Source organism: Stegodyphus dumicola, chromosome 6 (genome assembly GCF_044657685.1).
Source record: "Stegodyphus dumicola isolate Sdum_Otavi_A_Nest chromosome 6, ASM4465768v1".
In the NCBI taxonomy this organism is placed as follows: Eukaryota; Metazoa; Arthropoda; class Arachnida; order Araneae; family Eresidae; genus Stegodyphus; species Stegodyphus dumicola.
The window spans coordinates 174,518,579-174,544,976 of record NC_140773.1 but is presented as its reverse complement, the minus strand read 5'-3'; the positions used below and the strand labels follow the sequence as shown (position 1 = coordinate 174,544,976).

At 33.3% G+C, this 26,398-nt stretch overlaps 1 protein-coding gene across 1 annotated transcript in view; it reads right to left on the bottom strand.

Moving 5' to 3' along the window:
* The window catches only part of ytr (U4/U6.U5 small nuclear ribonucleoprotein 27 kDa protein yantar), a 30,924-nt gene extending 8,283 nt beyond the window's left edge, over nucleotides 1-22,641 (bottom strand). The window contains exons 1-5 of the mRNA XM_035351986.2: nucleotides 22,451-22,641; nucleotides 22,271-22,324; nucleotides 11,313-11,369; nucleotides 2,941-2,992; nucleotides 2,761-2,835 (exon numbers count right to left, since the gene is read on the bottom strand). Of these exons, the coding sequence (XP_035207877.1) occupies nucleotides 2,761-2,835; nucleotides 2,941-2,992; nucleotides 11,313-11,369; nucleotides 22,271-22,307 (221 nt within the window). The 5' untranslated portion in view covers nucleotides 22,308-22,324; nucleotides 22,451-22,641. The remainder of the gene's footprint in view (nucleotides 1-2,760; nucleotides 2,836-2,940; nucleotides 2,993-11,312; nucleotides 11,370-22,270; nucleotides 22,325-22,450) is intronic.
* Between the last annotated feature and the right edge of the window lie 3,757 nt (nucleotides 22,642-26,398).

Sequence of the window (26,398 nt, the reverse complement as noted above, 5' to 3'; positions counted from 1 at the left end):
TAAGCAACACGAATCAACACACTGTTTTTCACAACTGATGGTTTTACAAACTTAGTATAAAGTTCTTTCAAAAGATCATTAAGAATTTGGATAAGCAGGGGAGATTTTGGCAAAGCTGATTGTAGAAGGGTATTTACACTTTCAAAAATCTTAATGGTACTTAACACAAAACTACAATATGCTTTGTTCAAATCCGAAGAAAGAAGATAGAAAACCCTTTCCTCCCGGCTAATAGAAGACTGTTTCTTCTTCCCTTAAACTTCTTTAACAAAGTTGACCTTTGAGGAGTTTTCTAAGCATTTTCTTTTTAAAGGGTTTGATTCTGTGTGTTGGCTTTTTCCTTTTAAAGCATTTTGATTAGAAGCAAAGTTGGTTTTCGATTCTTATATGCCGACAAATTTGATGGGATGTGTGGTTTTGTTTTGGTCTCTTCGTGGAAATATTTTAGCAATGCATCCCACTGTTCAATAAACCTTCTTAGCATCTCGTGCATACATGTTTCAGAATTTTTCTCATTTCACCAGAGCACAGTTCTTGGAAATTCTTTAGGTTTTCTTTCCAGATAGAAAAACACATCAATCAGAAGCTGGTCAATTTTTAATGGTAAAGCAGCTGCAGCTTTTTCTGCTGCCAAATTAATTAAGTGGCATGGGCATCCAATAACAATTAATTCATTTTGTTCTTTTTTGAGGACAGAGGACAGGCCTTTTTGTTACCCACTATGACATGAGCATTATCTGCACCAAATGAAATGCAGTTTGATATTGGGATGTTAAGTTGTTTCAACTCATTAATTACCAAGGAGGCAATATTTTCCCCCGTAGCATCTCCATTTAACAATGGTAGACGCAAAAGATGAGTTTTCATTTCATTAGAAACATCACAGAAATATGTGACAACGATGGGGTAAAGCTTCCAATCGCTGTCGTTGCTGCCATCGATTGACAGCGAAAATGCTGAATTCTGGAGTGCAGCTATCATTTTACTTTGTGCATCGCAAGCAATTTCGTTCACAATAGAAGATGTTTTCGTGCGAGCAGAAGCATATTTCTGAGCAATCTTGGAGTCGGGAAACATCCGTCTGAAAAGTTGACCGGCGTGATCGGCAGCGCTTAGCGGCACGTTGTGTTCGATGAGGAATGCAGTAAACAAACACTCTGCCAAAATGACATCGGCCTCCGAATTCATAGCCGAATTTGAAAAAAAATCATCCATTTTCTTTGACGTTGTCGAAGCCGAAGCATTAAATTCATGCTTTTTAGACTTAACATGCTTCACAATGTCGCTTCTTCCACCGTGACTTATTATGAAGTCACACACGCACACGTTGCAAAATGCATAGTTATTTCCTTTGAAGGATTCTTTAATTGTTGGAAATTCGGCTTTGTAGGCAGGCCGAAAATATTGAGAATACGGTTTTTTTGAACTCATTTCGTAACAATGACGTATTAAGAAAATTTGTAGCACGTGCAAACAAACAAAAAAAAAAAAAAACAATGCGACAATCCACGCTTGCTGAGTCCGAGTTAAATAATTCCCTTGCTGCTGAAGCGAACGCAAAAAAAATAATCTGGCACCCACAAAGAAAAGAGTGGGAGAAACAAGTTCAGTGCATTGGATTGGTGGTTAAGTCGCGAGTTGGGAGAAACCGCAGGTTACTGGATTCGAAGTAGTCGGTAGTTGGCGGTAAAACACGATGCAATTGGCAAAAATCGCTGAATTGGCGAAAAATTCTAAAATTTTGACAAAAATCACTAAAAACACTTGAAAAAGGAAAACGATCGTAAAATCGTAAAGACAAACGCATTTTCGTAAAAATTACGAAAAATTCATAAAAGTTGGCAGGTATGCATCAGGGGAAAATGAATTAAAGCTTCATAAGCTTGTGGTGCACCGACTGCAACCAAAAAGGGGAGGTGCACAACTACATGTTATAACAATCCTATATAAAATATTTCAGTGTTCTGAGACTACTTGTTTTCGAATTATGCAAGATACATACATGTTCGTATAAACGACACAGGAAAAATATCTTTTGAATCCATTTTAAGTCACTTTTATGATTCGATTTTGGAAAAAAGAGACCTTTACTCTAGCCTTACGTACAGATGTCATGGAAAAACATCATTATATTAAATTCAATAGCGTTCAAAATGGATATATTCATTGAAATATTATACCCGAATTTTTTTGAGATTATAATACTTTAATGAATTTACCAAATTTTTTTCTTTACTTGAAATTTATTAAATATTAACTGGTAAAAATATACAGCAGAAAAAAATTCAAATCTAGGAAGTATCTAAAGTATATTTAAAGGATTTCATATACTTGGCACTCTTTTTAGCTCATGGTAAGGCTACAAATATGGTTTTTATGTACTATTAGACACAGGTTAAAAAAAAAGGTTTTCCTTAAATATTTGCACTTTTTAATGTAATAATAATAATGTTAATATTTCTTGTTAAAAAGTATTCATTCATGAACAATTAAGTTTGTTTAAATTTTCAATATCAAAATAACAAATTTATTAATAAAAGTGTTTCTTAAGAATTTAAACCTTGATTCAGGATTTTAAAAATTATATAATAATCATTACACATAAAAAGGCAAAAATATGTTGAAATGGGCAAAACTTCATAATCAGATATTTACAATTAAAATACTCTAAGAACAGAACCTAAAATCAAACTATCACACTAAAGATTACATTTTTTTTAATAAAGTAAAATGTTTCAGATTCCATTTTAATCTACATACCTTGATCCCGATCTACTTCTTCGGCTCCTTGGTGGTGACCATGAACGAGATCTCGACCTTCTGCGCATAGGCGATCTATGAAACAAATATTAACTTGGAATAACAAAGTTCTTTAACTTGGTTAATTTGAATAACTATATAAGTAACAAATCAGTAATTACTGAAAATCTGAAAGCATACCTGCTTCTTCGACGTCGAGGTGATGGAGATCTGGACCTACTACGATATCGACCTATAATATGAAAGATTATTTATATAGATTTATTATATTTACATTATACAAAGGTATCTCGGTATACGTCATTAATTAGATCCAGATCCTTGGAAATATACCAAACAAACTTTTGCAATAAGAAATAAAAGGAAAATAATTAATCGTTGAAAAAAGTCCTATTATTATTATAACAAAGTTCAATATGAAGATATAAATGGAGTGAGTGACATATATACTGTATATAAAAGAAACACTGCACATGACACGTAGATAAATATTTTTTCTGCCATCCAAATCAAAAGCAATTTTTCAACATGCTCTAACGTCTGATATTTGTTAATCAATTTCACCCTTTTTGCATCATTAGCCGATTTAAAAGTGTCTTTGTTTTTCACAATGATAGACACAATCATATTCAGCCTAACAATACCATGTCACAGATATGCATTCCATCTTTGTACTTTTCAATATCTTTTTTCACCTCCATGATGATCCTCACAATTTTCTTCATTGCTTTAACTCTTCTCGTTAACTTTCCTAAATCTCACTGTTAATAAATTTACAAAATATGTATGTGAAAACAATTACTTGAAAATTCATAGTTAGTTAGCACAGGTTCTTTAATGAACAGTAGCAATAGGTATACTAACACTCACAGCAATCACAGCATTGTCTCAAAAGAGGCAAACAAGTGTAGTGTGTGCAGTTTAGATTCCCAGAACTCGAGTCATGTTGCAAACAATAAGACAAAATCAGAAAAACAATTTCATGTCCAAACAAGATATATACCAAGTTTGAATTATTTTACATTGGATATGTAAAAGGTAATTTGTGTATTAAAATCTATTATAGACTAAAGAGGAAAATAATTCCTGAGCAAAGTAATAAATTAATATCTTTCGTAACTGTGGCAAAATTTGTGATTGTAATATACAGGAATAGGTTAAACTGAAGGGTATCCCTTGTATTATCGTAAAGTTGTTGTTTCGTTTATGGTAACCCGAATAGTTGAATGTTTCCTAAATATATTTTTACCTAGAATTGGCTGCTCATTTGACTTTTTAAGTGAAAATATATCAACGTGTACATTGACAAAGTCAAGGGAAGGCACAATTCGAAGTTTGTGCAATTCTGTTTTTTTTTTTTTTTTTTTTTTTTTTTTTTTAAGTGAAAATAGGTCAACGTGTACATGGATAAGTCAAGGGAGTGCACAATGCCTAGTTTGTGCAATTCTGTAATTTTTTTTTTTTTTTAGGTGAAAATAGGTCAATGTATACATGGATACCGAGTTTGTGCAATTCTTTGACTTGTTATTTTGTCTTTGTGTAGTGGAGATTATTGCTAAAAATCGCCTCTGCACAAAGACAAAATAACAAGTCAAAGAATTGCACAAACTCAGTATCCATGTACCACCAAAAATCACCAATTTTCACCAAGGGGTACCCATAAATATACTTTTACCCAAGAATATATAGTATAATAAATATTTATAACTTAAAGCCAAGGTCATTTCTAGCTCATTATCCTATTATAATATGAATAACATTCACCTGCAGTTTGTAAACAAAAATTTCCTTTTCAAACAAAAGAATGTCATACTTTAATTTAAAAATTAAAAGCTTATTGCTTATTAGAGTATATATGAATAGTACAACTGCTAGATTCAACAAAACAAAAAAACAAAAAAAAAAAAAAAAAAAAAACATAAAACTGCATCGAGATTTAAAACTAATATAAAAAAGAAATGTATGTATTATCCCATCAACCACTGGCGGAAATTTTGGCAACCATTGCCAATCACTACTGCAGAATTCTAAAGGATATGATCATCCATAATCGGTGCCAAATCATGCTACTTGGCTGGTCGACAGGATAATACATAAGTACCAAATTCTTTTCCAAAAGCTAATGAGATTACACATACTGTTTTATTTTTTTTAATTACATAAAATTCTTTAAAGCATAGCAAATATATGTTTTGAATTCTATTGCATATACACAATGTCGAATATACAAGGTGTCCATAATTGAACTTGAAATTCGCAAGCAATCTGTAGCAAAAACTATGCAGCAGAATTGCATGAAACAAGGTTAACTCCTTCATGTCGAGAGAGGGCAAAATCTCTTTTCCCCAAACATTGAAACCGCCCATGTCTAAGAATTTCTCCTGGAATGCTTTTCCTTCTCCCATGACAAATTGAATACTATTGCGCTAACAATAAAGTAAAGCGAGAACTTCTTTCTTGGACCTTTCACCCTGTGTGAAGTTCCCCCTTGGGACGGGATTGCAACTTCGGGCATCAAAAGCTAAATACTGATAGTAAACAAAGGAAAGAGAAGGTGCATTAAAATAATAGAACTACTTTTAGTAGCTTCAAAAGAATGATTGACATGACATTTAACAACACCTGAAAGCAATGAGTAATGCACTAACGTGATGGGGGGAAAGCACTAGGTAGGAAATTATTCAGGCGTTTCAGGTGTACAGCCGATGACCAAATCCTCGGGCATTTGGGGAGACTTCGATGCGAAAGAGTTGGCAGAATGAAATACGGGAATTTTATTGAGAGAAAAAACAATGAGTTTCAAAAACCACCACTAGATGGCGTTGTGCAACGTAAACTATTGGCACATGCAAATGTCGTAACCCTGTGCACGCACAGCAGCCTATAAAGATGTGAGAGTTGAACTGCAGTCATACTCACTTCCAAGTCAAGGAAGATGATGTTGACTCTCCAGGAACGTGCTTTATTGGTGAAATTGTTTTACCAAAACAAAGACTGCTAACAAAGCTTTGCGGACATTTCGGTCTTTGAAGCAGTTACAAAAAGGTCCACTCACTAGTCAAGGACTAACAAGCATGATTAGGAAATTTGAAGTGACGGGAACATTGGGGATTCAGCCAAGAAGGAGACGAAAGTGTGTTGCAGCACAGGTAGTGGGAGATGTAGCGACGCAAGCAGAGGAAGACAGATCGCAAACCATCAGCAGTTCGGCATATTGTAGCATCTGTTGACCAACCACATTCCACGGTTCATAAGATTCTTCAAAAGGTCTTGCACTACTATCCCTATAAACTGTTGCATTGCGGTTTCTTGTGCGAGTTGAGCTCCAGTATGAATGGTCATGAAAACTTTTTTGAACCAACGAAGCCCACTTTCACATGGAAGGTGCGGTTAACATGTATAGTTGCCATATTTGGGCTGCTACAAACCCACATCAATTCCTACAAATTCCATTATACTGTTTGCGTGTAACGGTTTGGTGCACCTTTACTGTAACCTTCATTGTGGGTCTGTTTTTTTTTTCGAAGAGCACAGTGCTGCAGGGCCTGTGACGTGCACTGTCACCGGTCAATGATACGCTCCATTATTATATTATGGCTCTTCAGACAAAGCGATGTGATACAACCACAGTGTTTATGAAGGACAGGGCTCTTCCACCATTTCGGTGACAACAGAATCATCAGCCAGCAACATCCTACAGCTTGACCTCCTAGATCCCACGACTTGAATCCTTGCGACTTTTGGCTGTGGGCCATATTCTACCATGATCCCATAACATCTCTATCCGACCTTAAAGAAAGCATAGAACGCCATGTGCATAACATTTTCCAGTTCATGCTGCTTTCAACAGTTGAACATGCGATTTTACGTTTCCAGATGGTAGCAGACAATGGTGGACATCATATCGAGCATGTTTTGTAAATTTTTGTAGATTATTTACATGCTCTCAATAAAGCTATGATATGCCACCTAGGGGTGGTTTTTGAAACCCATTTTTTTCCCTCGATAAAATTCCCATCATTTCATTCTGCCATTACCCAATTTTTATGCAATTTTCGCTGTATAATTTTTGCTACAAATTTCAAGTTTAATTATAGATACCCTGTATAACTAAATACGTTCACCCTTATCCTTTCTTCATCACAGTTCACCACTTCCCACTTCATGAAAGTTCATTACTTTCTTCATCACAGATGAGCAATGGTCATCAGTACTGTTCGTTTTTGTTGTATTGCATTCCTTATTTTTTATTCTGTAAGGAATTATAATTGACCCCAGCCAGCTGATGCAGCAGCATAAGCCAGCTGTTGACAAAGATAGCATCCCTTTCTTCAGAAATATGGCATTTTGCCTAACAGTAGAAAACAAAAAAATTACTTCATAAATGATCAGTTTTACGTATAAAAATTTGCATGCCGATGCTGAATTCTCTGATGATATTTAAGCGACAATAAGTCACTGTGTACATGGGTAAACAACAGTGGGAACTGTGTCAAACTAATTTTTTTTTAAAAGTAAAAACATATTGCTGTGTCAATGGGGAGAATGACAATGGCAAATTCTTTCATGATGCTGAGTCTCTGCAATTCTCTGATATTTTTGAAAGTTAAAACAGATCACTATGTACATGGGAAGCATAATTTTAAAAAAGGGGTGAGGGTGTAAGATTAAAAAAATGGATAGAACAGCCAAGTATGCGAATTTCACCAAATGTGGACTTTTTCGCAGAAGCACAGTATAAGAACTTCGCCAAAATCGGCAGTTGAGAAAGGAGAGGTGTGGAAGTGTCTGCGTGAACTGGCATATTCTGCCGATGTTCTATGTAAATTTACTTATTAGTCCAAAGGGGCTTTGTCCCTGAAGGACTATTGTTTTCGTTTTGTGTTGAATCACTCTTAATGTCCGTTTCACTTTTTAAACTGTTGCCACACAATATTATCACCCTATATTATATTTGAAGGAATTAAATAATGAAATATCTGCTCAAATGTGTGTATATTTCTCATATTGGGATAAAATAACAGTACTTAGAGCCATCCAATTTTGAATGACGTAATCCTACTGCAAATATGGACATCTGGTAGCCCGAATTTGAAATTTGGTTTATTATTGATTTCATACTTTGTAAAATGTTAATGAATTTTTGATTAACAAACTCAAGGATTTAAAAGCGAGCAATGGCAATAATCTACGGGGGGTGGGGACCTTTTTATCTCCAACGTGCGAGTCTCTGTATCAGAAATTATTTTGCGACATTGCTGTTGAACTGAATTTTATGGTTTAAGTGGAAACAAAAAGTATGATACTTAATAAATAAAAGTAACACACAAAATGTTAAAAAAAACACCCTTTTGGACGTAATTTAAAATCTAAAAACTCTCAGTTTTTTTTTTTTTTTTTTTTTTTTTTTGTAATTATTATTATTTATTTATTTGTAAGTGTAAAATAAAATCACGTTATCGTGAAGCTGGTGTCTTCGCAACCATTTATCACGAATTATCAAGTTTTTCTAGGTAATGGAATATGCAGTTTACAAATGTAGTTGTAAAGTTGAGTTTCATTAATATTGTGATAAATTATAGATATTACTTCTGATTATTTCTGAAATTAATTAAAATAATCTAGTTATTCTTATTATTTCTGAGAATGTTTTACGGTGGTTTCTTCTAAAGTAAAATATATGAGTTATTGTCATTTGGTGTGGATAAGTAATAATTGTATGAATTCTAAATGTGAAAACTGATATTTTTAGTTCAGTGTTGGATAATTTGAAATATTGTTTAAATCTGCCATTATTTATTTATTTAGAATTATTGATGATTATAGTAGTATTATTAAGTATTTAATTGTATAAATGAAATATTGTCATGGTAGAACTGAAATATTAACTAAAAGGTTTGTAAAGATAACAGTGTTGTAAAGGATAGCATTTTTTCAAGACAGTAGATAAGTTAAAACCTTTTTAATACATTTTAGTATATGATTGTGTTTTATTATAAGTTGGTGAAACGATTAATGAAAATAATGTTCAATGTCTGGCACAAAACAGTTTAAAAACCAGTCTTTAAATTAAATCCAGTTAATCAAACTCTTCCAATTTCCAGTAATCAAATATACCAGTAAGGTGTTTTTATTTACGGATATAAAGATCTATAAACTAATAAGGGTTTTGTCTCCCTTATTATGTGTTAGATGACTATGTCTCCCTTATTATGTGTTAAATGGCTTAGGCAATTTTCTTATCGTGTTAGAGCGAAATCGTATTCTAGGAAAACCGTATTACAAGAGAGTTCACGCAATTTATGAATCGTGTTATAGTGAAACCATGTTATAGGATGCCATGTCATAGAAGGGCTACCTATATAAGTATTGTGTATGTAAAGGTATATCTGATTAGTATACTTCAAATTAATGGCACATTTAAGATAGGACTTTGTGTGTGTGTGCAGGGATACAATGAAACGGGTAAGTTGAAACATGTACAATGAACAGGTATAGTGACAATGATATAATCTTACTATAATTTAGAGATACATAAACAATGAACTTAGATTTTGAACTCTGCGTATAATCTCTAAAGAGACATATACGCTTCCCAAGGAAAGACGTGCAAGATTAAAAAAACTGATAGAACCGCCAAGTATGTGAAATTCGCCAAATGTGGACTTTGACACAGAAGCACAGTAAAAGAACTTCGCTGAAATTGGCAGTTGAGAAAGGAGAGAAGTGGAAGTGTGTGTGTGAACCGCAATATTCTACCGATGTTCTATGCAAATTTACTTATTGTATTTTTTATTTGTGTGTGTACAATAAAATCACATTATCGTGAAGCTGGTGTCTTCATTCTCATTCGTGAAGCTGGTGTCCACATTTGGTGTCTTCTTCATTGTCAAAGACCGACCATTTATCACGAATTATCAAGTTTTTCTAGGTAATGGAATATGCAGTTTAAAAACGAAAGTTGAGTTTCATTCTTCAAGTGGAAAGTGTTATGATTTGAAGAATTTTAGAAGTGTCCTTATGTTAAGTTCATCTTTTACGAGGATAAATTAAAAAGGGTAAACTTTACTATGGGTGAGTGTTTTATATGTTTTTTTTTTTTTTTTTGTTTGTTTTTGTTTTTTGCATTTTTCAGCTTGGTTGATCGATTGGAGCTTTACGTAATTTTTAAGTGTGCTGCCACTTTGGAAAATGGCTGCTGTCTTTCACATTTTAGCTTGAGGAAGAAGTAGTTGTTATCATTCAGGAATGGGGTATAGATAATCAGAAAATAAAAAATTTTTCTGAAGTAAAATATTTTTGCATTCCTGAATTCTATACTAATCCTTCAGACACACACACACACACTTAATACTGACAACATATTTGGTTTATTAACATTTAAACCACATCCAAAACTTTCTGAATAATTTTATGTAATTTGGCTTACATAATGTTAGTCAGTAAACATAAATGGAGTTTAATGGCAAACTGCCATTCATCAAACACTAACTTCATATGAAATATGTACATATTACGGTTAATGCAAATAACCCCTTACTCGTTGCACCGTATCTCATACGAGCAACCAATACAAATAAATTTTGTTATGCCTGTGTCTCATATGGGCTCTGCTTTTGCAATAAAAAGTCAAGGGAATACCAATTTTTATCGCACCCGTATCAATTCTATTTACACAGATGGCAGCACAGTGCTTGTAAGTTGATTAGACAATAGAAGTATGTAGAATTAGAATATTTTTTCCGTTAGAACATATTTTGAAACGATCCAGTGTCAGTGCTCATTGCTTTTTTGTGTTTAATGTTTGTAAAATAAGTAGTTCAAGTGAACAAGCGGATTTAAGTCTTGAAGAATTGGGAAGTGATTCAGATGGCAGCTTTTTTTCAGATGCTTTTGATTTTGAAGATAGTGACAATAGTGATGATCCTGCACAACTTTTACTAGGGCGCCAATGGAATCAAATTATGTCGGATGTCCCAGATATTTGTCCTCCACATTTACAGTTCAAATTATTGCCTAAAGTTAGTATTTCATTTGCAGCCAGTGCAGGTGTTTTACAATATTATGAGCATTTTATAAATGATGAAATAGTGGATATAATTGTAAAAGAGACTAATCATTATGCTGAGCAATCAGGTAATGTTGTTGGGAAAAGGAAACTGAAAGGTAGAAGGGAATGGAAACATGTATCAGCACATGAAATGCATTTGTTCCTTGCGCTTTCAGTTTTACAAGGTATTTTTAAAAAATCCTGAAGAAAGCATGTTTGAACTAAGAAAACATCAGTAGAAACTCCTTTTTTCCGTAAGACTATGTCATATAATAGATACTGTGAAATTTAAAAATACTTGTATTTTATGAACAATGATTTTTATGATCCAGAAAATCATCCTAATCTGATTCTTAATTTTTCCTTGTTAATATATTTATATTCAACAGATCACAATTATAAAAATAACCTAATTTACATAAATAAATTACACTTTTTCTTCCCTCAACACAAGTTTCATACTCATGAATTATAGGATTGCATAAAATTATTTTAATCTTACCTCTTGCTCTGCGTTCATGTTCCCGTTCTCTTTCTCGAGATCTACTTCTGTGCCTTTCTGTAAATGAAAAAATTATGTATGAAAACAACATGTAAATAAAAGTATAAAATAGTCTATGTACATAGCAATTTAAACTCAATAAAAATGTGTGGTTTGCCTATATTTTAGTGTGCCCCTTGGATTATCGCCAAGTTGTTTCATTTATGGTAACAACTTGGTAGTTAAATGTTATAGAAACCCTATTATGACATGATTGCAGTGAACTTGACTGATGGGAAAATATTTGTTGGATGCCAGTTAGGAAGTATGTCACTTATTGTGTGCTTCGCATCGTAAAATGGCTGTTGGTGGTAAAGTGGGTGTTTGGTGGTATAGAACGAGAGAGCGGAAGGTGGTTTTTGTTGAAGCAATTGAGGACAGAAGAAAAGAAACTTTGTTGGATGTGATTCAACAGAATTATAAGCGTCTTGTTTGTACGAAGGAAAATGCATATGGTCGAACACAAAGGCCATTCAGATGGCTTTGAATGGGTTTGTCACATAAAGGTTCAAATGGTCAACGCATAAAGTGTTCCATTAGAAAGGGAACATGGTTTGAGGAAAGTTTTTGGATGCTGTTGAGGAATTTTGTGTATTACTGTTAGCATAAATTTAGGTATTTTTCAGAATGAAACTCGAAAGGCATACGAAACGAACGTGCGCCAAGGTATATATTGGCGAGAGAAAGTAAAGCTCGTTTGCAATGCAGTATATTTGATTTTCACCCTAGGTACTTGTATCTGACCAAAGGTCTAATCCAGTAGTACTTTCTTCTCTTTCAGGTACGATGGCAAAGTATATTCCTGTTTATTTTTCTTATTGCCTTATATAGGTAAGCCTGATGATATTTAGTACTGATGATGATTCTATGTAAGTTATTCTTTTGAATACTTCAATTTTAATGTCTGTGAAGATTATTACTTTATTGTTATGCTTAAGTTAAGCAGAATTATCCTATTTTATTAAATAAAAGATTTCGTAGTTAAAATTTTTGACTTATGATTCTTTAATTCTGTGCTTGAGGAAAAGTACTCATTACGCCTTCAGTGCTAATGCACAACCAACAAAAGATTATGAGACTGAGAAATTGAAATTTTGTAATGTTGTAAGATTCCAGGGGCATAAAGTGTTAAAACTCTTTGTTGAAAATACTAGTTACAAAGTTTAAAAGAATAATTGTAACAAGTAATAATGTCTATTCTAAAAGAATCAATTTGTATAGAAAAAATAACAAAACTTAAAGAAAATAAGTATTTTAAAAGTATTGAAACTGAAAATTCGCAGATTCAGTTTAATCAAGTTCTAAAAGTGGAAAATAAACATGAAAACACGCAAACGCAAGAATGGGTTATCGACTCGGGAGCCTCAACTCATATGACGAGTAATAAGAATTTTTTCTCTCAGTTAAATGACTCTAATAAACAAATAGTAACTGTAGCCAATGGTGCTAAATTAAATTCTTATGGTATTGGTGAAGGTTATTTTAAAGCTCAAAACTTAAAGAGTCAGGTTACACAAATAAAATTGGAAAATGTATTGTATGTACCAGGTTTAGATAGTAATTTACTTTCTGTTCAATCTGTTACCAATAAAGGTTGCATTGTTACATTTGATAGTAATAAGTGTTACATAAAGCGTAACAATATACTCGTAGCCGACGGCAACGCTCAGCAAGGTTTATATAAATTGATCGTAAACCCAATTGATGAGAAATCATACTTAGCTAATAATGTTTCATGTTCAAATATGAACTGTATACTAAAATGGCATCAAAGATTAGGCCACAGAAATATAGATGCCATAAAAACACTTGAGAAAAATGATTTGGCAGACGGCATTAAACTTGGCAAATGCACTCATAGTGTGGAATGTTCTACTTGTGTAAAAGCGAAACTAACTGAAACACCTTATCCCAAAACTAGTTTTAGATCTAAAAATCCACTGGATTTAGTGCACAGATATGTGTGGGCCAATTGAAGTCAACAGCTTAGGAGGGAAAAGATATTTCGTAACTTTCATTGATGACTATTCGCGTTATACTCAAATTTATTTTATTACTTCAAAAGATGAAGTATTCCACAAACTTAAACAGTATGTTGCAGCGACAACAAATAAATTTAGAAAGAAAATAAAGGTTCTCAGATCCGACAACGGTACAGAATACTGTAACGAAAGTACTGAAAATTATTTAAAGAAACTCGGCATTTTTCACAAAACTTCGGTTCCTTATTGTCCGGCACAGAACGGCGTCGCAGAAAGGAAAATCGCTCTTTAATAGAAATGACAAAAGCTATGCTAATAAACTCTAAATTACCGAAAGGATTCTGGGCTGAAGCAGCAGCTACTGCTGCATATCTTCAAAATAGGTTACCAACTAAAGCCACAGATAGAACACCATATGAATTATGGAATGGTAGAAAACCAAACTTAAGTCACTTACGAGGATTTGGCTGTACAGCATTTTATTATGTGAACAAACAAAAATGGCGTAAATTCGACAACAGAGCTGAAGAAGGAATATTCGTAGGATACGATTTACGAAGTAAGGGATACAGGATTTATGTAGGTGGAAGGAATATAATAGTAAGTAGAACTGTTAAATTTTCAGAAAACGCGTCTTTATCTGACAAGCATGCAGAAAATAATGCTAAAGATTTAGAATTAATTCACTTCAATAACTCGCAAGATGATAAAGAAAATAATGAAGAAACATCTCTTGGCGATGATTTTACAGAAGATTCAAAAAGTTTCGAAGAGTTAATTAAATGTGAAGAAAATGTAGAAAGAAGGGTTTCTAGCATATCAACCAAAGGGGTCCCACCGGAAAGATTCTCTTATAAAGCAGAAGACGAAGAATCAATCTTACTTGAAATTAAAGATCCAGAAAGCCTTGAAGAAATTTTAAACGTACCAAAACGTGAACAAGAAGCTTGGATTAAGGCTATGCAAGAAGAAATACATTCTCTAAAAGAAAATGAAACCTATAAACTTACAGAATTACCACCAGGAAAACATGCAGTAGGCAGCAAATGGGTGTTTAAGACAAAATATGATGAAACTGGTAAAAATATAAAATACAAAGCACGCTTAGTAGCCAAAGGATTTACTCAAAAGTACGTCAGTGATTATGATGAAACTTTTTCACCAGTAGTGAAACACACTATGATAAGAGTTTTCTTAGCATGGGCAGCGTATAATAATGCCAAGGTACATCAACTAGATGTTAAAACAGCTTTTTTGAACGGCAATTTAAATGAAGAAATATATATGGAACAACCAGAAGGATTCGTGGTTCCGGAAGAAAGACATAAAGTTTGTAAATTACAGAAGTCGATTTATGGTCTCAAACAAGCAGCTAGGTGCTGGAATGCAGAAATTGAAAATACACTGAAGAATCTGGGGTTCAGTCAAAGCAAAGCAGATCCGTGTCTTTTCACAAAAGTGGTTTGTGATAAAAAAATTAATTTAATAGTGTATGTTGATGACATCCTAATAAGTTCTACAGAAGGACTAATTCTTCAAACAATCAATGATTTAAAGAAACGTTACCAAATAACGCATCTTGGTGAAGCTAAATATTTCTTTGGGATGGAAATAAATCGCAAGGAAGATGGAAGTTATCTCTTATCACAGAAAAATAAAATAAATCAACTTTTCAAGCAATTTCAACTTGAAGAGGCGAAACACGCTAGCACACCAATGGAAACGAACTATTATAACCTAAACAAGGAAGAAAATCTCCTAACTTCAAATGATAAATTTCGCCAAGCTATTGGAAGTCTTTTGTATATATCGTCTATCACAAGACCAGATATCACAGCTTCAACTCACATACTCAGCAGAAGGTGTAATAATCCACATCAAAAGGACTGGAATGCTGTTATAAGAATCATTAGATACTTAAACACGACAAAGAACCTATCCTTACAAATTTCGTCGAGTGAAGAACCTAATATTACAGTTTATTCAGATGCTGATTGGGGACAAGATATTGAAGATAGAAAATCTACATCAGGAAGTGTTATTTTATTAGGAAGGAACTGTATTTCATGGTTTTCAAGAAAACAAACTTGTGTTTCTTTATCCTCAGCAGAAGCTGAATATATTGCACTATCGCAAGCTATGCAAGAACTATTATGGCTATTAAAATTAACAGAAGATTTCAATCTACCCCAAACTCTACCGATAAAGGTATTTGAAGATAATCAGTCTACTATAAGACTTGTAGAATCTGAAAAATTCAGTTCACGCACAAAACATATTGATACAAAAGTTCATCATATACGCGACTTGAATAACAAAGGAATAGTAAAACTTGCTTATCTTTCAACAGAGGAAATGGTTGCTGATATTATGACTAAACCAATTCCTAAAGTTAAATTTCAGTTTTGCAGGAATGAATTACAATTGGTATGAGTTTCATTAGCAAAACAGGGGCAATGTTAGCATAAATTTAGGTATTTTGCATAATGAAACTCGAAAGGCATACGAAACGAACGTGCGCCAAGGTATATATTGGCGAGAGAAAGTAAAGCTCGTTTGCAATGCAGTATATTTGATTTTCACCCTAGCTACTTGTATCTGACTAAAGGTCTAATCCAGTAGTACTTTCTTCTCTTTCAGGTACGATGGCAAAGTATATTCCTGTTTATTTTTCTTATTGCCTTATATAGGTAAGCCTGATGATATTTAGTACTGATGATGATTCTATGTAAGTTATTCTTTTGAATACTTCAATTTTAATGTCTGTGAAGATTATTACTTTATTGTTATGCTTAAGTTAAGCAGAATTATCCTATTTTATTAAATAAAAGATTTCGTAGTTAAAATTTTTGACTTATGATTCTTTAATTCTGTGCTTGAGGAAACGTACTCATTACGCCTTCAGTGCTAATGCACAACCAACAATTACAGACTGAAAACACAAAAAATTCTAAATAAGGGTAAGTGGATATTTACTTTGTGTAATGCATAGACGCGATAATAGTGCGTAGTGCTTTTTTATGTTATTTCATTGTTTGATTTAAAATGCAGTTTATTGAGATATATTTTTTGTTTTGTTCTAGTGTAGAATTTGACGCTCCTTTGATTTTTAAGTGAAAATAGGGTACTTACGTACTATGATGACTACCTAGGTATCTTGCCAAAACTGGCGACCCTTGTAGGTTCAGGTTAACCCTAACAAAGGTTATAGAGGGCGTTAAAATAAAGAGCATTATCCCGCTCTAGCTACAGAGACTGTTCACACATTTTTTAGACAATGTATATTGTATTCATAATTACATAAATTCATAATTAAATTACATAAAATTCTTGTGTTTTAAATGTTCTATTTCACAACCCTTATTCTGAACTATCTTTCGAAACTGCAATTTCCAGGATAATAATGCCCTTTGAAGTGGCAGAAGAGATATTCTATACCATTCCTCCCGAACAGCTTTCCAGAGTCCTGTTAGGGTTTTAGGACAACGTTTGGATAATGCAGTTTTTAAAAGTCCGAAAGCACAAAACTCCATAAGTGACACACCGGGAGATTTAGTAGGGATATCAGTGAAGGGTATGGCCTTGATACCAGTTTTTTGTTTCATTTCTTTTCGGAAATTTATAGTGGATTTTGATGTGTGACTGCTAGCTTTGTCCTGATGGAGTCTCACAGATTGATGGCACTGTGGGTAAAGCGATATTATTTCATCCAGAAAAATTGGCGATAAAATATGTTCCTGATAGTATTTGGAGTTAATCTTAACATTTTTTTCACTCTCTTTATTTTTAACTTGCCATTATAAGAAAAACCAGCAACAATCATGAATCCCTTAGAATAACTTTCTTTCGATTCTTTGAACCATGTACTTAAATTTTTTTCTCCCCTTTTATGATAATAAATTACTCTTTTTTTTTTGTTACAATCATTTAAATAGACCCATGCTTCATCTATTGTGACAATTGTTTTTCATTTTTCTTTGGATAAGTGTTTATCATATAGAATTCTGCAGCGTGATAGAATTGGTACTTACGTACTATGATAACTACCTAGATATCTCACCAAAACTGGCAACCCTTGTAGGTTATACAGGTTAAACCACAACATAGGTTATAGAGGGAGCTAAAATAAAAGAGTTTTATCCTGCACTAGTACCACACTTGCTATTAACTTTTTTTTTTTTTTTTTTTTTTTTGCTACATTTATGCGGATTATTACACTTAGGTTAAACATGTGAAACTTTTTTTGATTATTTTTTCCAATGGATATCAACATTTTCCAACTTCCTTCAAATGAAGAAGTGATAGAACTTTTCAGAGAGGCTGAAATTTTACCCAAAGAACATGTTTGTAAAAACGGTCATGATATAAAGTTTTATAATTCAGGATTTTATTGGAAATGCAATGTCAAATATTGTCAACAAATATAAATATAAAAGTTTGGTGTTCAAACTGGTACAAGGTTTGAAAACAGTCGTATTGAATGTTTAAAAGCTTTAAGATTTATTTACTTCAGTCGTCCATTAAATAGTGCAAACATCAGTTGGATTTATCCAATAAGAGTGTATTGATTGGAATAACTATATGCATGATGTGTGTGTGAAGGATTTGAAGGATAATGGAAATATTAAAATTGGAGGGCCTGAAATGATTGTCGAAATTGACGAAAGCCTTTTTACGCATCAAAAGAATAATGAAGGTCGTATCTTGCCTCAGCAGTGGGTCTTCGGTGGAATTTGCTGGGAGACAAAACAAACATTTCTAGTCAGAGTTCCAGACTGGAGGGCAACAACATTAATGCATGAAATCCAAAATAATATTGCTGAAGGCTCATCAATAATGTCAAATTCTTGGCCTGGATATCAAACAGAAGAGCTCATCGCTGCCAGTTTTGAACATTTTAAGGTGAATCATCAATACAATTTTGTTGACCCATCTAGGCAGATTCACACTCAACATGTTGAAAGGAACAAGTGACAACGTGAGACAAACTGCCATCATTTGGATACCTATTTAGGTGAATTTATTTGGCGGAAAAAACAGGAAACGCCTTTTGATGATATTTTGAAAGCTATTTCCTGCCACCTTCCTTACCATTAACTTCAACGTTTTCTTTTAACCAGTTTTAAGTAAGTTAATTTTAATATTTTTAATTCATATTTAGAATATAGTTTATATATATACATTTATTTATAATATGTATATATATATATTCAGGATATATATATAAATACAGTCAAAAGTCGTTAATCCGGACTCGTCGGGACTTCGGCGATTCCGGATTATCGATTTTTCCGGATTATAGATCATCAGTTTAAATCAGGAAGATGGCATGCAAAAATTACAAAATTAAAAATATGAAACCGTAATTTATGAAATAAAGAACAATTATGATCTAAAGGGTATCAAAATTTACAAAAAGAAAAAGCTCAATATTTATTTGTTTACTTTATTAAACATTTCCTTCAATGTAAGTTGCTTCGTTTCATGTGATAATACTTTCTCTTTAATTCTATTAAACAGACGTAATTTCTTGTTTAGTTACAAAGTTCCGCTGTTCAAGTCCCATAATTGCTGTGTTGAGAATACCGACTAATTTGTCAATCGAAATGTTTTCGTTTTCAATAACCTCTGGGTCACTTTCTTCACTATCGGAAGCGAATTATAATGACGAGGAACTTGATTTAAATCATATCAAAGACAGAATGAAATACTACACTTAGTATGGAATTATAAACCAAATAAAATAAAAACATCTGCCCTGAAGATAAGGATAGTGCTGACAAATCAACTTCCAATCCGCCGGGTGAAATTGATAAACAGATTTCGGATCTCAAAACATACTTTCGCTTTGTAGATAGAAATTACATATTAGTAAATATATATTGGAAATTCTATTTGACATAATCTTTCTAATCTATCATAATCTAATAATGACGTTTCTGCCCCCCCCCCTCTGCCGCAGAGCAGCGTGAAATTGATAAACAGATTTCGGATTTCAAAACATACTTTCGCTTTGTAGTAAATATATATCGGAAATTCTATTTGACATAATCGAAAGTTCAAGCTTACTTTTATAAAATTGCTCTAACAGTCTGCAAAAAATAATAAGCCGGATCCAATTCGAAGATTAAGGAACAACGCAATCGGCAACATTAACTGAATTAGATAACTTTAGCTTAGCGTATAACTCCGTTACAATTTAAACGCGCATGCGCACAAACATATTCACAGCCGTAAGGGTCTTACGCGCTCTCGTAAACGCCTATGCGCATGCGTGATCGCGACGCATGCGCAGAAAGTTTGTAGCTTTGAGGTCCGGATTATAGATCATTCCGGATTATGGGTGTCCGAATTAACGACTTTTGACTGTATATATATTCAGGATTTTTGGTTTTTAAGTTTTTGTTTCTTTATAATTAGGGCTTTTATTTTTAAAAGAATTTATAAACATAAACCAAAAAAGGCAATGAATGTTTTAATCGGCAAATGTTGCCAAGGTAGTCGTCATAGTATGCAAGTACCAAAAATAGATCATTGTGCACATTGGCAAAGTCAAGTCAGTGTGCAATGCCAAGTTTGTGCTATTCTCTGATGTTTTTCTAATTGAAAATAGGTCGATGTGTACATGGATACCGAGTATGTGCAATTCTTTGGCTTGTTATTTTGGCTTTGCATAGCGGCAATTTTTGGCACAAAAGTCATTAAGGAATGATTTGAGAAGGAGGCAAAGAAGGTGAAGATTGCATTCACTAAAAACTTTCTGAAACCTAATCTAGGATAAAATGTTAATATAAAAGTACCTGACATTGATAAATTGTAAATGGAGTCAAAATCAGTATAGTCATTATTACAGACATTCAAATGATGACTTTTATGTTCTTAGTACAAAATTTGGTAAATCAAAATCTTTGTACACAAGAAACCAGGTTACCTTTTACAAAGAAAATTTTTTAAACATCGAAAAAGTTCGTACAAGAGAAATAAGTGTACGTGAAGTAGTAAAAAACTTTCCTTCAATGGCGGACAAAGGACAAAAAAATGCAACTGTTCAAAGAAGTGTACTATAAAGATGTGCTTGTGCAAATCAGGTGTACTTTCTAATTCAAAATCCTGTAACAATCAACCTTGTTGTAACACGCAGTATTAGATGTATTAAAGTAAAACATACTATATTTTCCTTATTTTTTACAGTTTTTTCAACCTGACTTTTGCATATGTAAAATTTATCTATAAAAATTATTTTAATTTAATGTTAACATAATTATCTTAATTTAATGTTAACATAATTATTTTTATTTAATTTTAACATAAAAAAAGTGTAATGCGAGTTTAAAGTTTTTAACTTTTACCTTTTCCTGGAAATCTCCTGGGACAATATGTCCCAACTGTCAACTGGGACTATTTGTTCCACTCGTCTAGGATATTACCCTTTCTCACAAAACAAAACTAAAATTTACAGTCATATAATATGAATATTACGAAACATAAACTCTGTCACATGCTCTAGTTCATAAATACAAACATAATATATCAGCATGTAGTAATTTGTTCACTGGTGGGACATATTAACCCACTGTTAAATATGATTGGGACAATATTTCCCACAAAAAGAATGTATTCAAAATTTCTTAAATCTGACATTAAAAATGTTAAACTACTACTTAATAAGAACAGTAAGAACTATTTCATACTAACTATGCCTTAAATATAATTGTACTTATTGTAAAATTTAAAAAAAAAATAGACAAATTGAAACCTGAGTAATTGGCGTGCTGTAAAACATAAGCGTGCCATCTGCAATCCAAACGTGTCACCAAATTTCTTTAGTCATATATTTGTTCCCTAATTCCTTAAAAACACTGCACACATAAAAACCCATTTAAAAGTGGGTTAAATTTACCCAATACGGTATGAAATCTAATCTCTGGGACATATGGACATAGGACGGAAAAAGGTTAAATTTCATAATTTTTACTCTGAGCTATTAATTTAATTTTTTATCTATTACCAAAATTATTTAAAAAATATTGAAATCTTTTTAGTTATTAAGAGAACTGTGCATTAATTCAGCTTTTTCACGTGGGATCTTATGGGATAAATATTGTATTTTTTCCCCCTTGTAACTGCTTCAAAAATAATTGTAAGACAGTTTCATCGGCATAATCTTAAATCATACCTTATTTTTACCACTTGTACAATTTATATTATCAACTAAAAAGTTAAAGTGTGTTTTAACTTTTTTGGGGGACACACTGTATGCAATATATCTGCGAATGGAAAATCCTATCATAAGTAATTCCCCATTTCGGCCTTTTACCAGAAGGCATTGTTAACTCCTAGGTTTTACTGTAAAGACTTGGTAAAAGTCTGAAATGGAATCATATTAAAGCATACTTTGGACTTTTACCAAGCCACATTGGTAAAAGCAAGGTTTCACCTGCAAAACCTAGGATTTACCAGACTCCGGGCTTTTACAGTAATATATATATGCTTCTTGGACAATTCAAGTGATGCAACAAACACTAAAAACTGCATTATAACATAACTGAGCCATTTTTCATTATAAATTGTAAAAAAGGGTATTATGTTCTAGAAATAAACTCTAAAATAAAATAACATATTAAATATACAAATTAATATATTTATTTTTTAAATATTGATATCAGATAATTATTTCAATAACGCAAGTTTATAAAATCGGAAAAATTTTATTTCTGTTACCCATACAGCTGGATGAGCATTAAAAACTATTCGGATTAAATCCTGTTTGTTCTGAGGGAATAACAAAAATATTTTTGAGCTATTAAACGTAAAAACATATTTGCTATCAGTCAAAACAATCTTCAAATATAATTATACTAAAATAATTTAATATCTATTTTCCACACTATGTTATTTAAAAGCTTTATAAAAGTACTTGCAAAATTTATAATTTACCTCTTCTTGCAGGTGACCTGGATCGACTTCTGGCCATCGAATACTATGAAACACCTAAATTAAATCTTTTGTCTTTAAAAACATCACATATAGGGTTTTAAAAGATATAAGATTATGACTGAAATAAGATATATTCAAATTTAAACATACATACGAAACAACTGCAAACATAAATATTACCTGCTGCAGCGAATGCAATGGAAATTACAGTAACAAAAAAAGCAATAGAAAGCACACTCTCTTTATATTATATGAAAAATCGTTAAACAAATAAATATGTAAACACAAAACGTTTACCACTGCATAATTTTAAAAGTTAACAGAGGATTCCAGTATTAATCATACAAACACACTTGTTTTGCACTTCGAATATGCATTTTCTGCTTGTTGGCCAAAAAAAAAACCAATAGAAACCATGGCTAAGCAAAAAAAATAGGGGGGGGGAGTTAATTTGGAAAAACTGTGTTCAGAAATTAAATTGTAATTTATACAAGTATTACCCTTTTTTTTCACTAACTTTACTTCTTCAAACCGATAGCAGAAAATTTAGTGAATAGAATATACATTCTAGAACTTGTAGCAGCATTGTAGTGGCTCAGTTATTGTATGAGAAATAATTATTTTTTATTTCATATATTTGCTCATGTGTTTAATTATTTTATAAAATTATCTTTAATATTTTGTTAATATTCATATTTATATTTAAATATCTTTATGCTGAATGGCAACTAGTGCTGATTCATGATTACTAGGTTTTGGTTTCAAAACGTTGCTCCTAGCGTCGCATTTCGATAGCTGGGAAATAAAATGCAATAAACTTAGCTATTTGTTTATAATTCATGCTGTTCCTAATCATAAATTAATTTTAAACATTAGTAGCCAAGGCTACATCGTGGTGACCCTGATTAATTTTCGAAATGTCAACAAATAACTTTTGAATCTGCTACGAAAGATATGATGCAATCACCAGAGCTTCATGAGGTGAGTGTAAAAATACCTCCTTTTTGGACTGATAAACCGGAAATATGGTTTTTTCAAGTTGAAGCTCAGTTCAAAATTAGTAATATCGTTTCAGAAGAAACGAAATTTAATTATTTAGTTTCACAGCTTGTTCGTCGAAAATCTTTGGAACATTGTAACGAACGATAGTGCCACATAATATTCGGATGCTAAAATTAGGTTATTACATTTATTCAAAGAAAGTGAAAATGTACGGATTAAACGTTTGATTACTGGTATCGAACTTGGAGACATGAAACCAAGCCAACTTTTGCAGAAGTTGAGATCAGTTGCTACTACAGTTTATGGCTGGAGAAGCTACCTGACTCAATACAAAATATATTATTAGTTAGTGATGAAGATGTAACCAGGTTAGCGTCTATGGCAGATAAAATTAGTGATATGAATCGGAAACCAGAAGTATTTAGTGCTAATGGTCCTTCCGTTCCCGCAAATGATTTGTTGCAAAGAACCTCTCTTGAACAAAAAATTCCGAGGTGAGACAGCGTTCGAGATAGACGTCTTATCGCTTCGCTCTCCGTTTCTATCGTTGCTGCCATCCCCGCTACTGTACCGAATTCATCGACCTCGCCTCACGGGCTCTGGGTTGTTTTTTTCTTTGGCTTTCGCCTCGCAGAAGCGTCGCCTTAACTCCACTGCTGCATCCTTCGCTGGATAAAACAGGTCGTGTTTTATTCTTTCTTCTGATTCTCTATATTCACCGTGCTGATAAGGGTACCTTCGGGCACGGCCTCTAGTTAGGCCTTTTTTCCAACCTATTTGCCTCACATGATTAATCAATATGACACAACAAACATAAATGTAACTAATAATAAAACAGACATGGAAAATCCTCACATGAGACATCTCAATGATGAACCCAATGTTCTCCAAATATTAAGTCACAAAATTACTTTACCAATGACGTTGAAACTACCAGATCCTTGGTGAAAGATATCCAAGATATCCGTAACGACCCAAATGTGATTATGTCCGCTAGTGATCAAAAAGAAGTAAACTTTCTCCTTGTAAAAGCCATTAATCAACTGCGTACGCAGGAAAATGAGATGGCCAATGCAAAAATAAACGAATTACAAACCTCTAACGAAAAGCTCGCTAAACAATTTGAAGAGATTAAAAACTTCTGCGACATACTTCAATCCACTAGTGGTTTCAAAGAACAAAGAAAAAGAAAATTGCGCCATAGACAAACGGATTCTGACTCCGATGAGGAGCCTTCCCTCAAAACATGCAGTTGATATAAACAATTAGAGAACCAAATAGACGACATGCATTTGGACAACGAAGACGAGTCAGCCACTCAGCTCACTACCACCCCAAAAGACCAACCAAATAAAAGTGACACCATTCCTGCAAATAGAAAACCAAACTCCAGCCCCAAAACAAGCAGAATTGATAAAGTGCCAATTATTGTCGTAGATGACGTACGAAAAGCGGATGAATTCTTAAAAACCTTAAACAAGCAAACCGGAAAGGAGATAACTGGCACCTTAAAAGGGTGCCGCCTTGAAATACAGCCTGCAGACTCTGACTCACATCGATTCATTCGCAAAATAGTTGAAGAAACAAAGCTTAAAGCCCACACCTACTTATTGCCCGAAGATAAAGTTTTAAAAATCATAATAAGAGGCTTACCCATCACCACAGATCCCCAAACCATCACTCAAGAACTTCTTGACAAAGGATTCAAGGTTAACTTTATTACACTATTAAGAAACAGAAAAGAAAATAAACCAATGCCGCTTTTCTTAGTACATATACGAAAATCAGAAGAAAATAAGGAAGTATTCAAAATCAAACGCATAAGTTATATGAACGTAACAATAGAATCATTACGCAAGAAACCTGGCCCTCCACAATGCTATAGATGCCAGGGATTTTTTCACAGTTCCCTGCTCTGCACCAGAGACTGGGTATGCGTCCGTTGCGGAGGTTATCATAAACCTATAGAATGCACCCGTAGTCGCGACCAGCCAGCCATATGTTATCACTGCAAAGGTCCTCACCCAGCCAAAAATTCAAAATTGCCCGGCCAGACCAAAAACAAACAAGTTCAGTTCCAACCCAGTCCTCCACCAGCAACCAATCCCTGGACTAACAGAAGACAAGACTTTCCTCCGCTGACATCAAGCAGTAACGAAAATCTCGCTCAAACCTCCATTCAAAACGAAAATCTAACAGAAGAAACTACCAGCACCGCAGAATCCTCCCTGTCAGACCTCTTTGACTTCTCTTCGTTAAAAACAATCTGGACAATAGTAATACAAGGACTCAAAAACATTAAAACTAAGAAATCACCTCTTGATAAAATAATCGCAGTAGTCGAAATCATTGAAAAAATAGGAAATCATCTTTAATTCTAATAAATTCAAGAATAGATGCAACATAAAAATCCTCTCTTGGAACTCAAACGGTCTTTACCATAAAAAAGATGAATTATCCAACCTCATCATTGAAATTGAACCTGACGTAATACTCATACAAGAGACTCACCTTAAACCAGCACTCAAAGTACTTTATGCTAATTATAACACCTACCGTACGGATCGTGAGACAGGAAGAGGCGGTGGCATCATTACATTTGTTAAAAGGAGCATAAAACACTCTCAAATTCCTAATCCCAGCACCACTTTCGAAAGTAACACAATAGAAGTTGTAAAAGAACATAAAAAATTCAAAATTTCGAATATATACATCCCACCAAATAATAATTACAGTGCACAACAATTGTTTCACCTCCTTAATTCTAATACTTCTACCATTGTCGGAGGGGACTTCAACGCCAAACACCCTTGCTGGAACCGAGGACCTGCTAACAAAAAAGGAAATGACATATTTAAACTCATTCAATCAAATAATTATAACATTCATGCTCCAGATGAGCCCACCCATTACGAGTACAATAGCGCATAGCGCCACTACAATTGACTTCTTCATCTCAAATAACATTACTAACAGATGCAATATCTCTGTAATTTCAGCCCTGTCTTCCGAACACAACCCCATTGTATTTGAAATCCCCATTACTAAATACCTCCCCTCACTTGACAGAAGTATAGGAGTTACAAATTGGATCAAATACTCTGAAATTCTGAATAACTCCATACA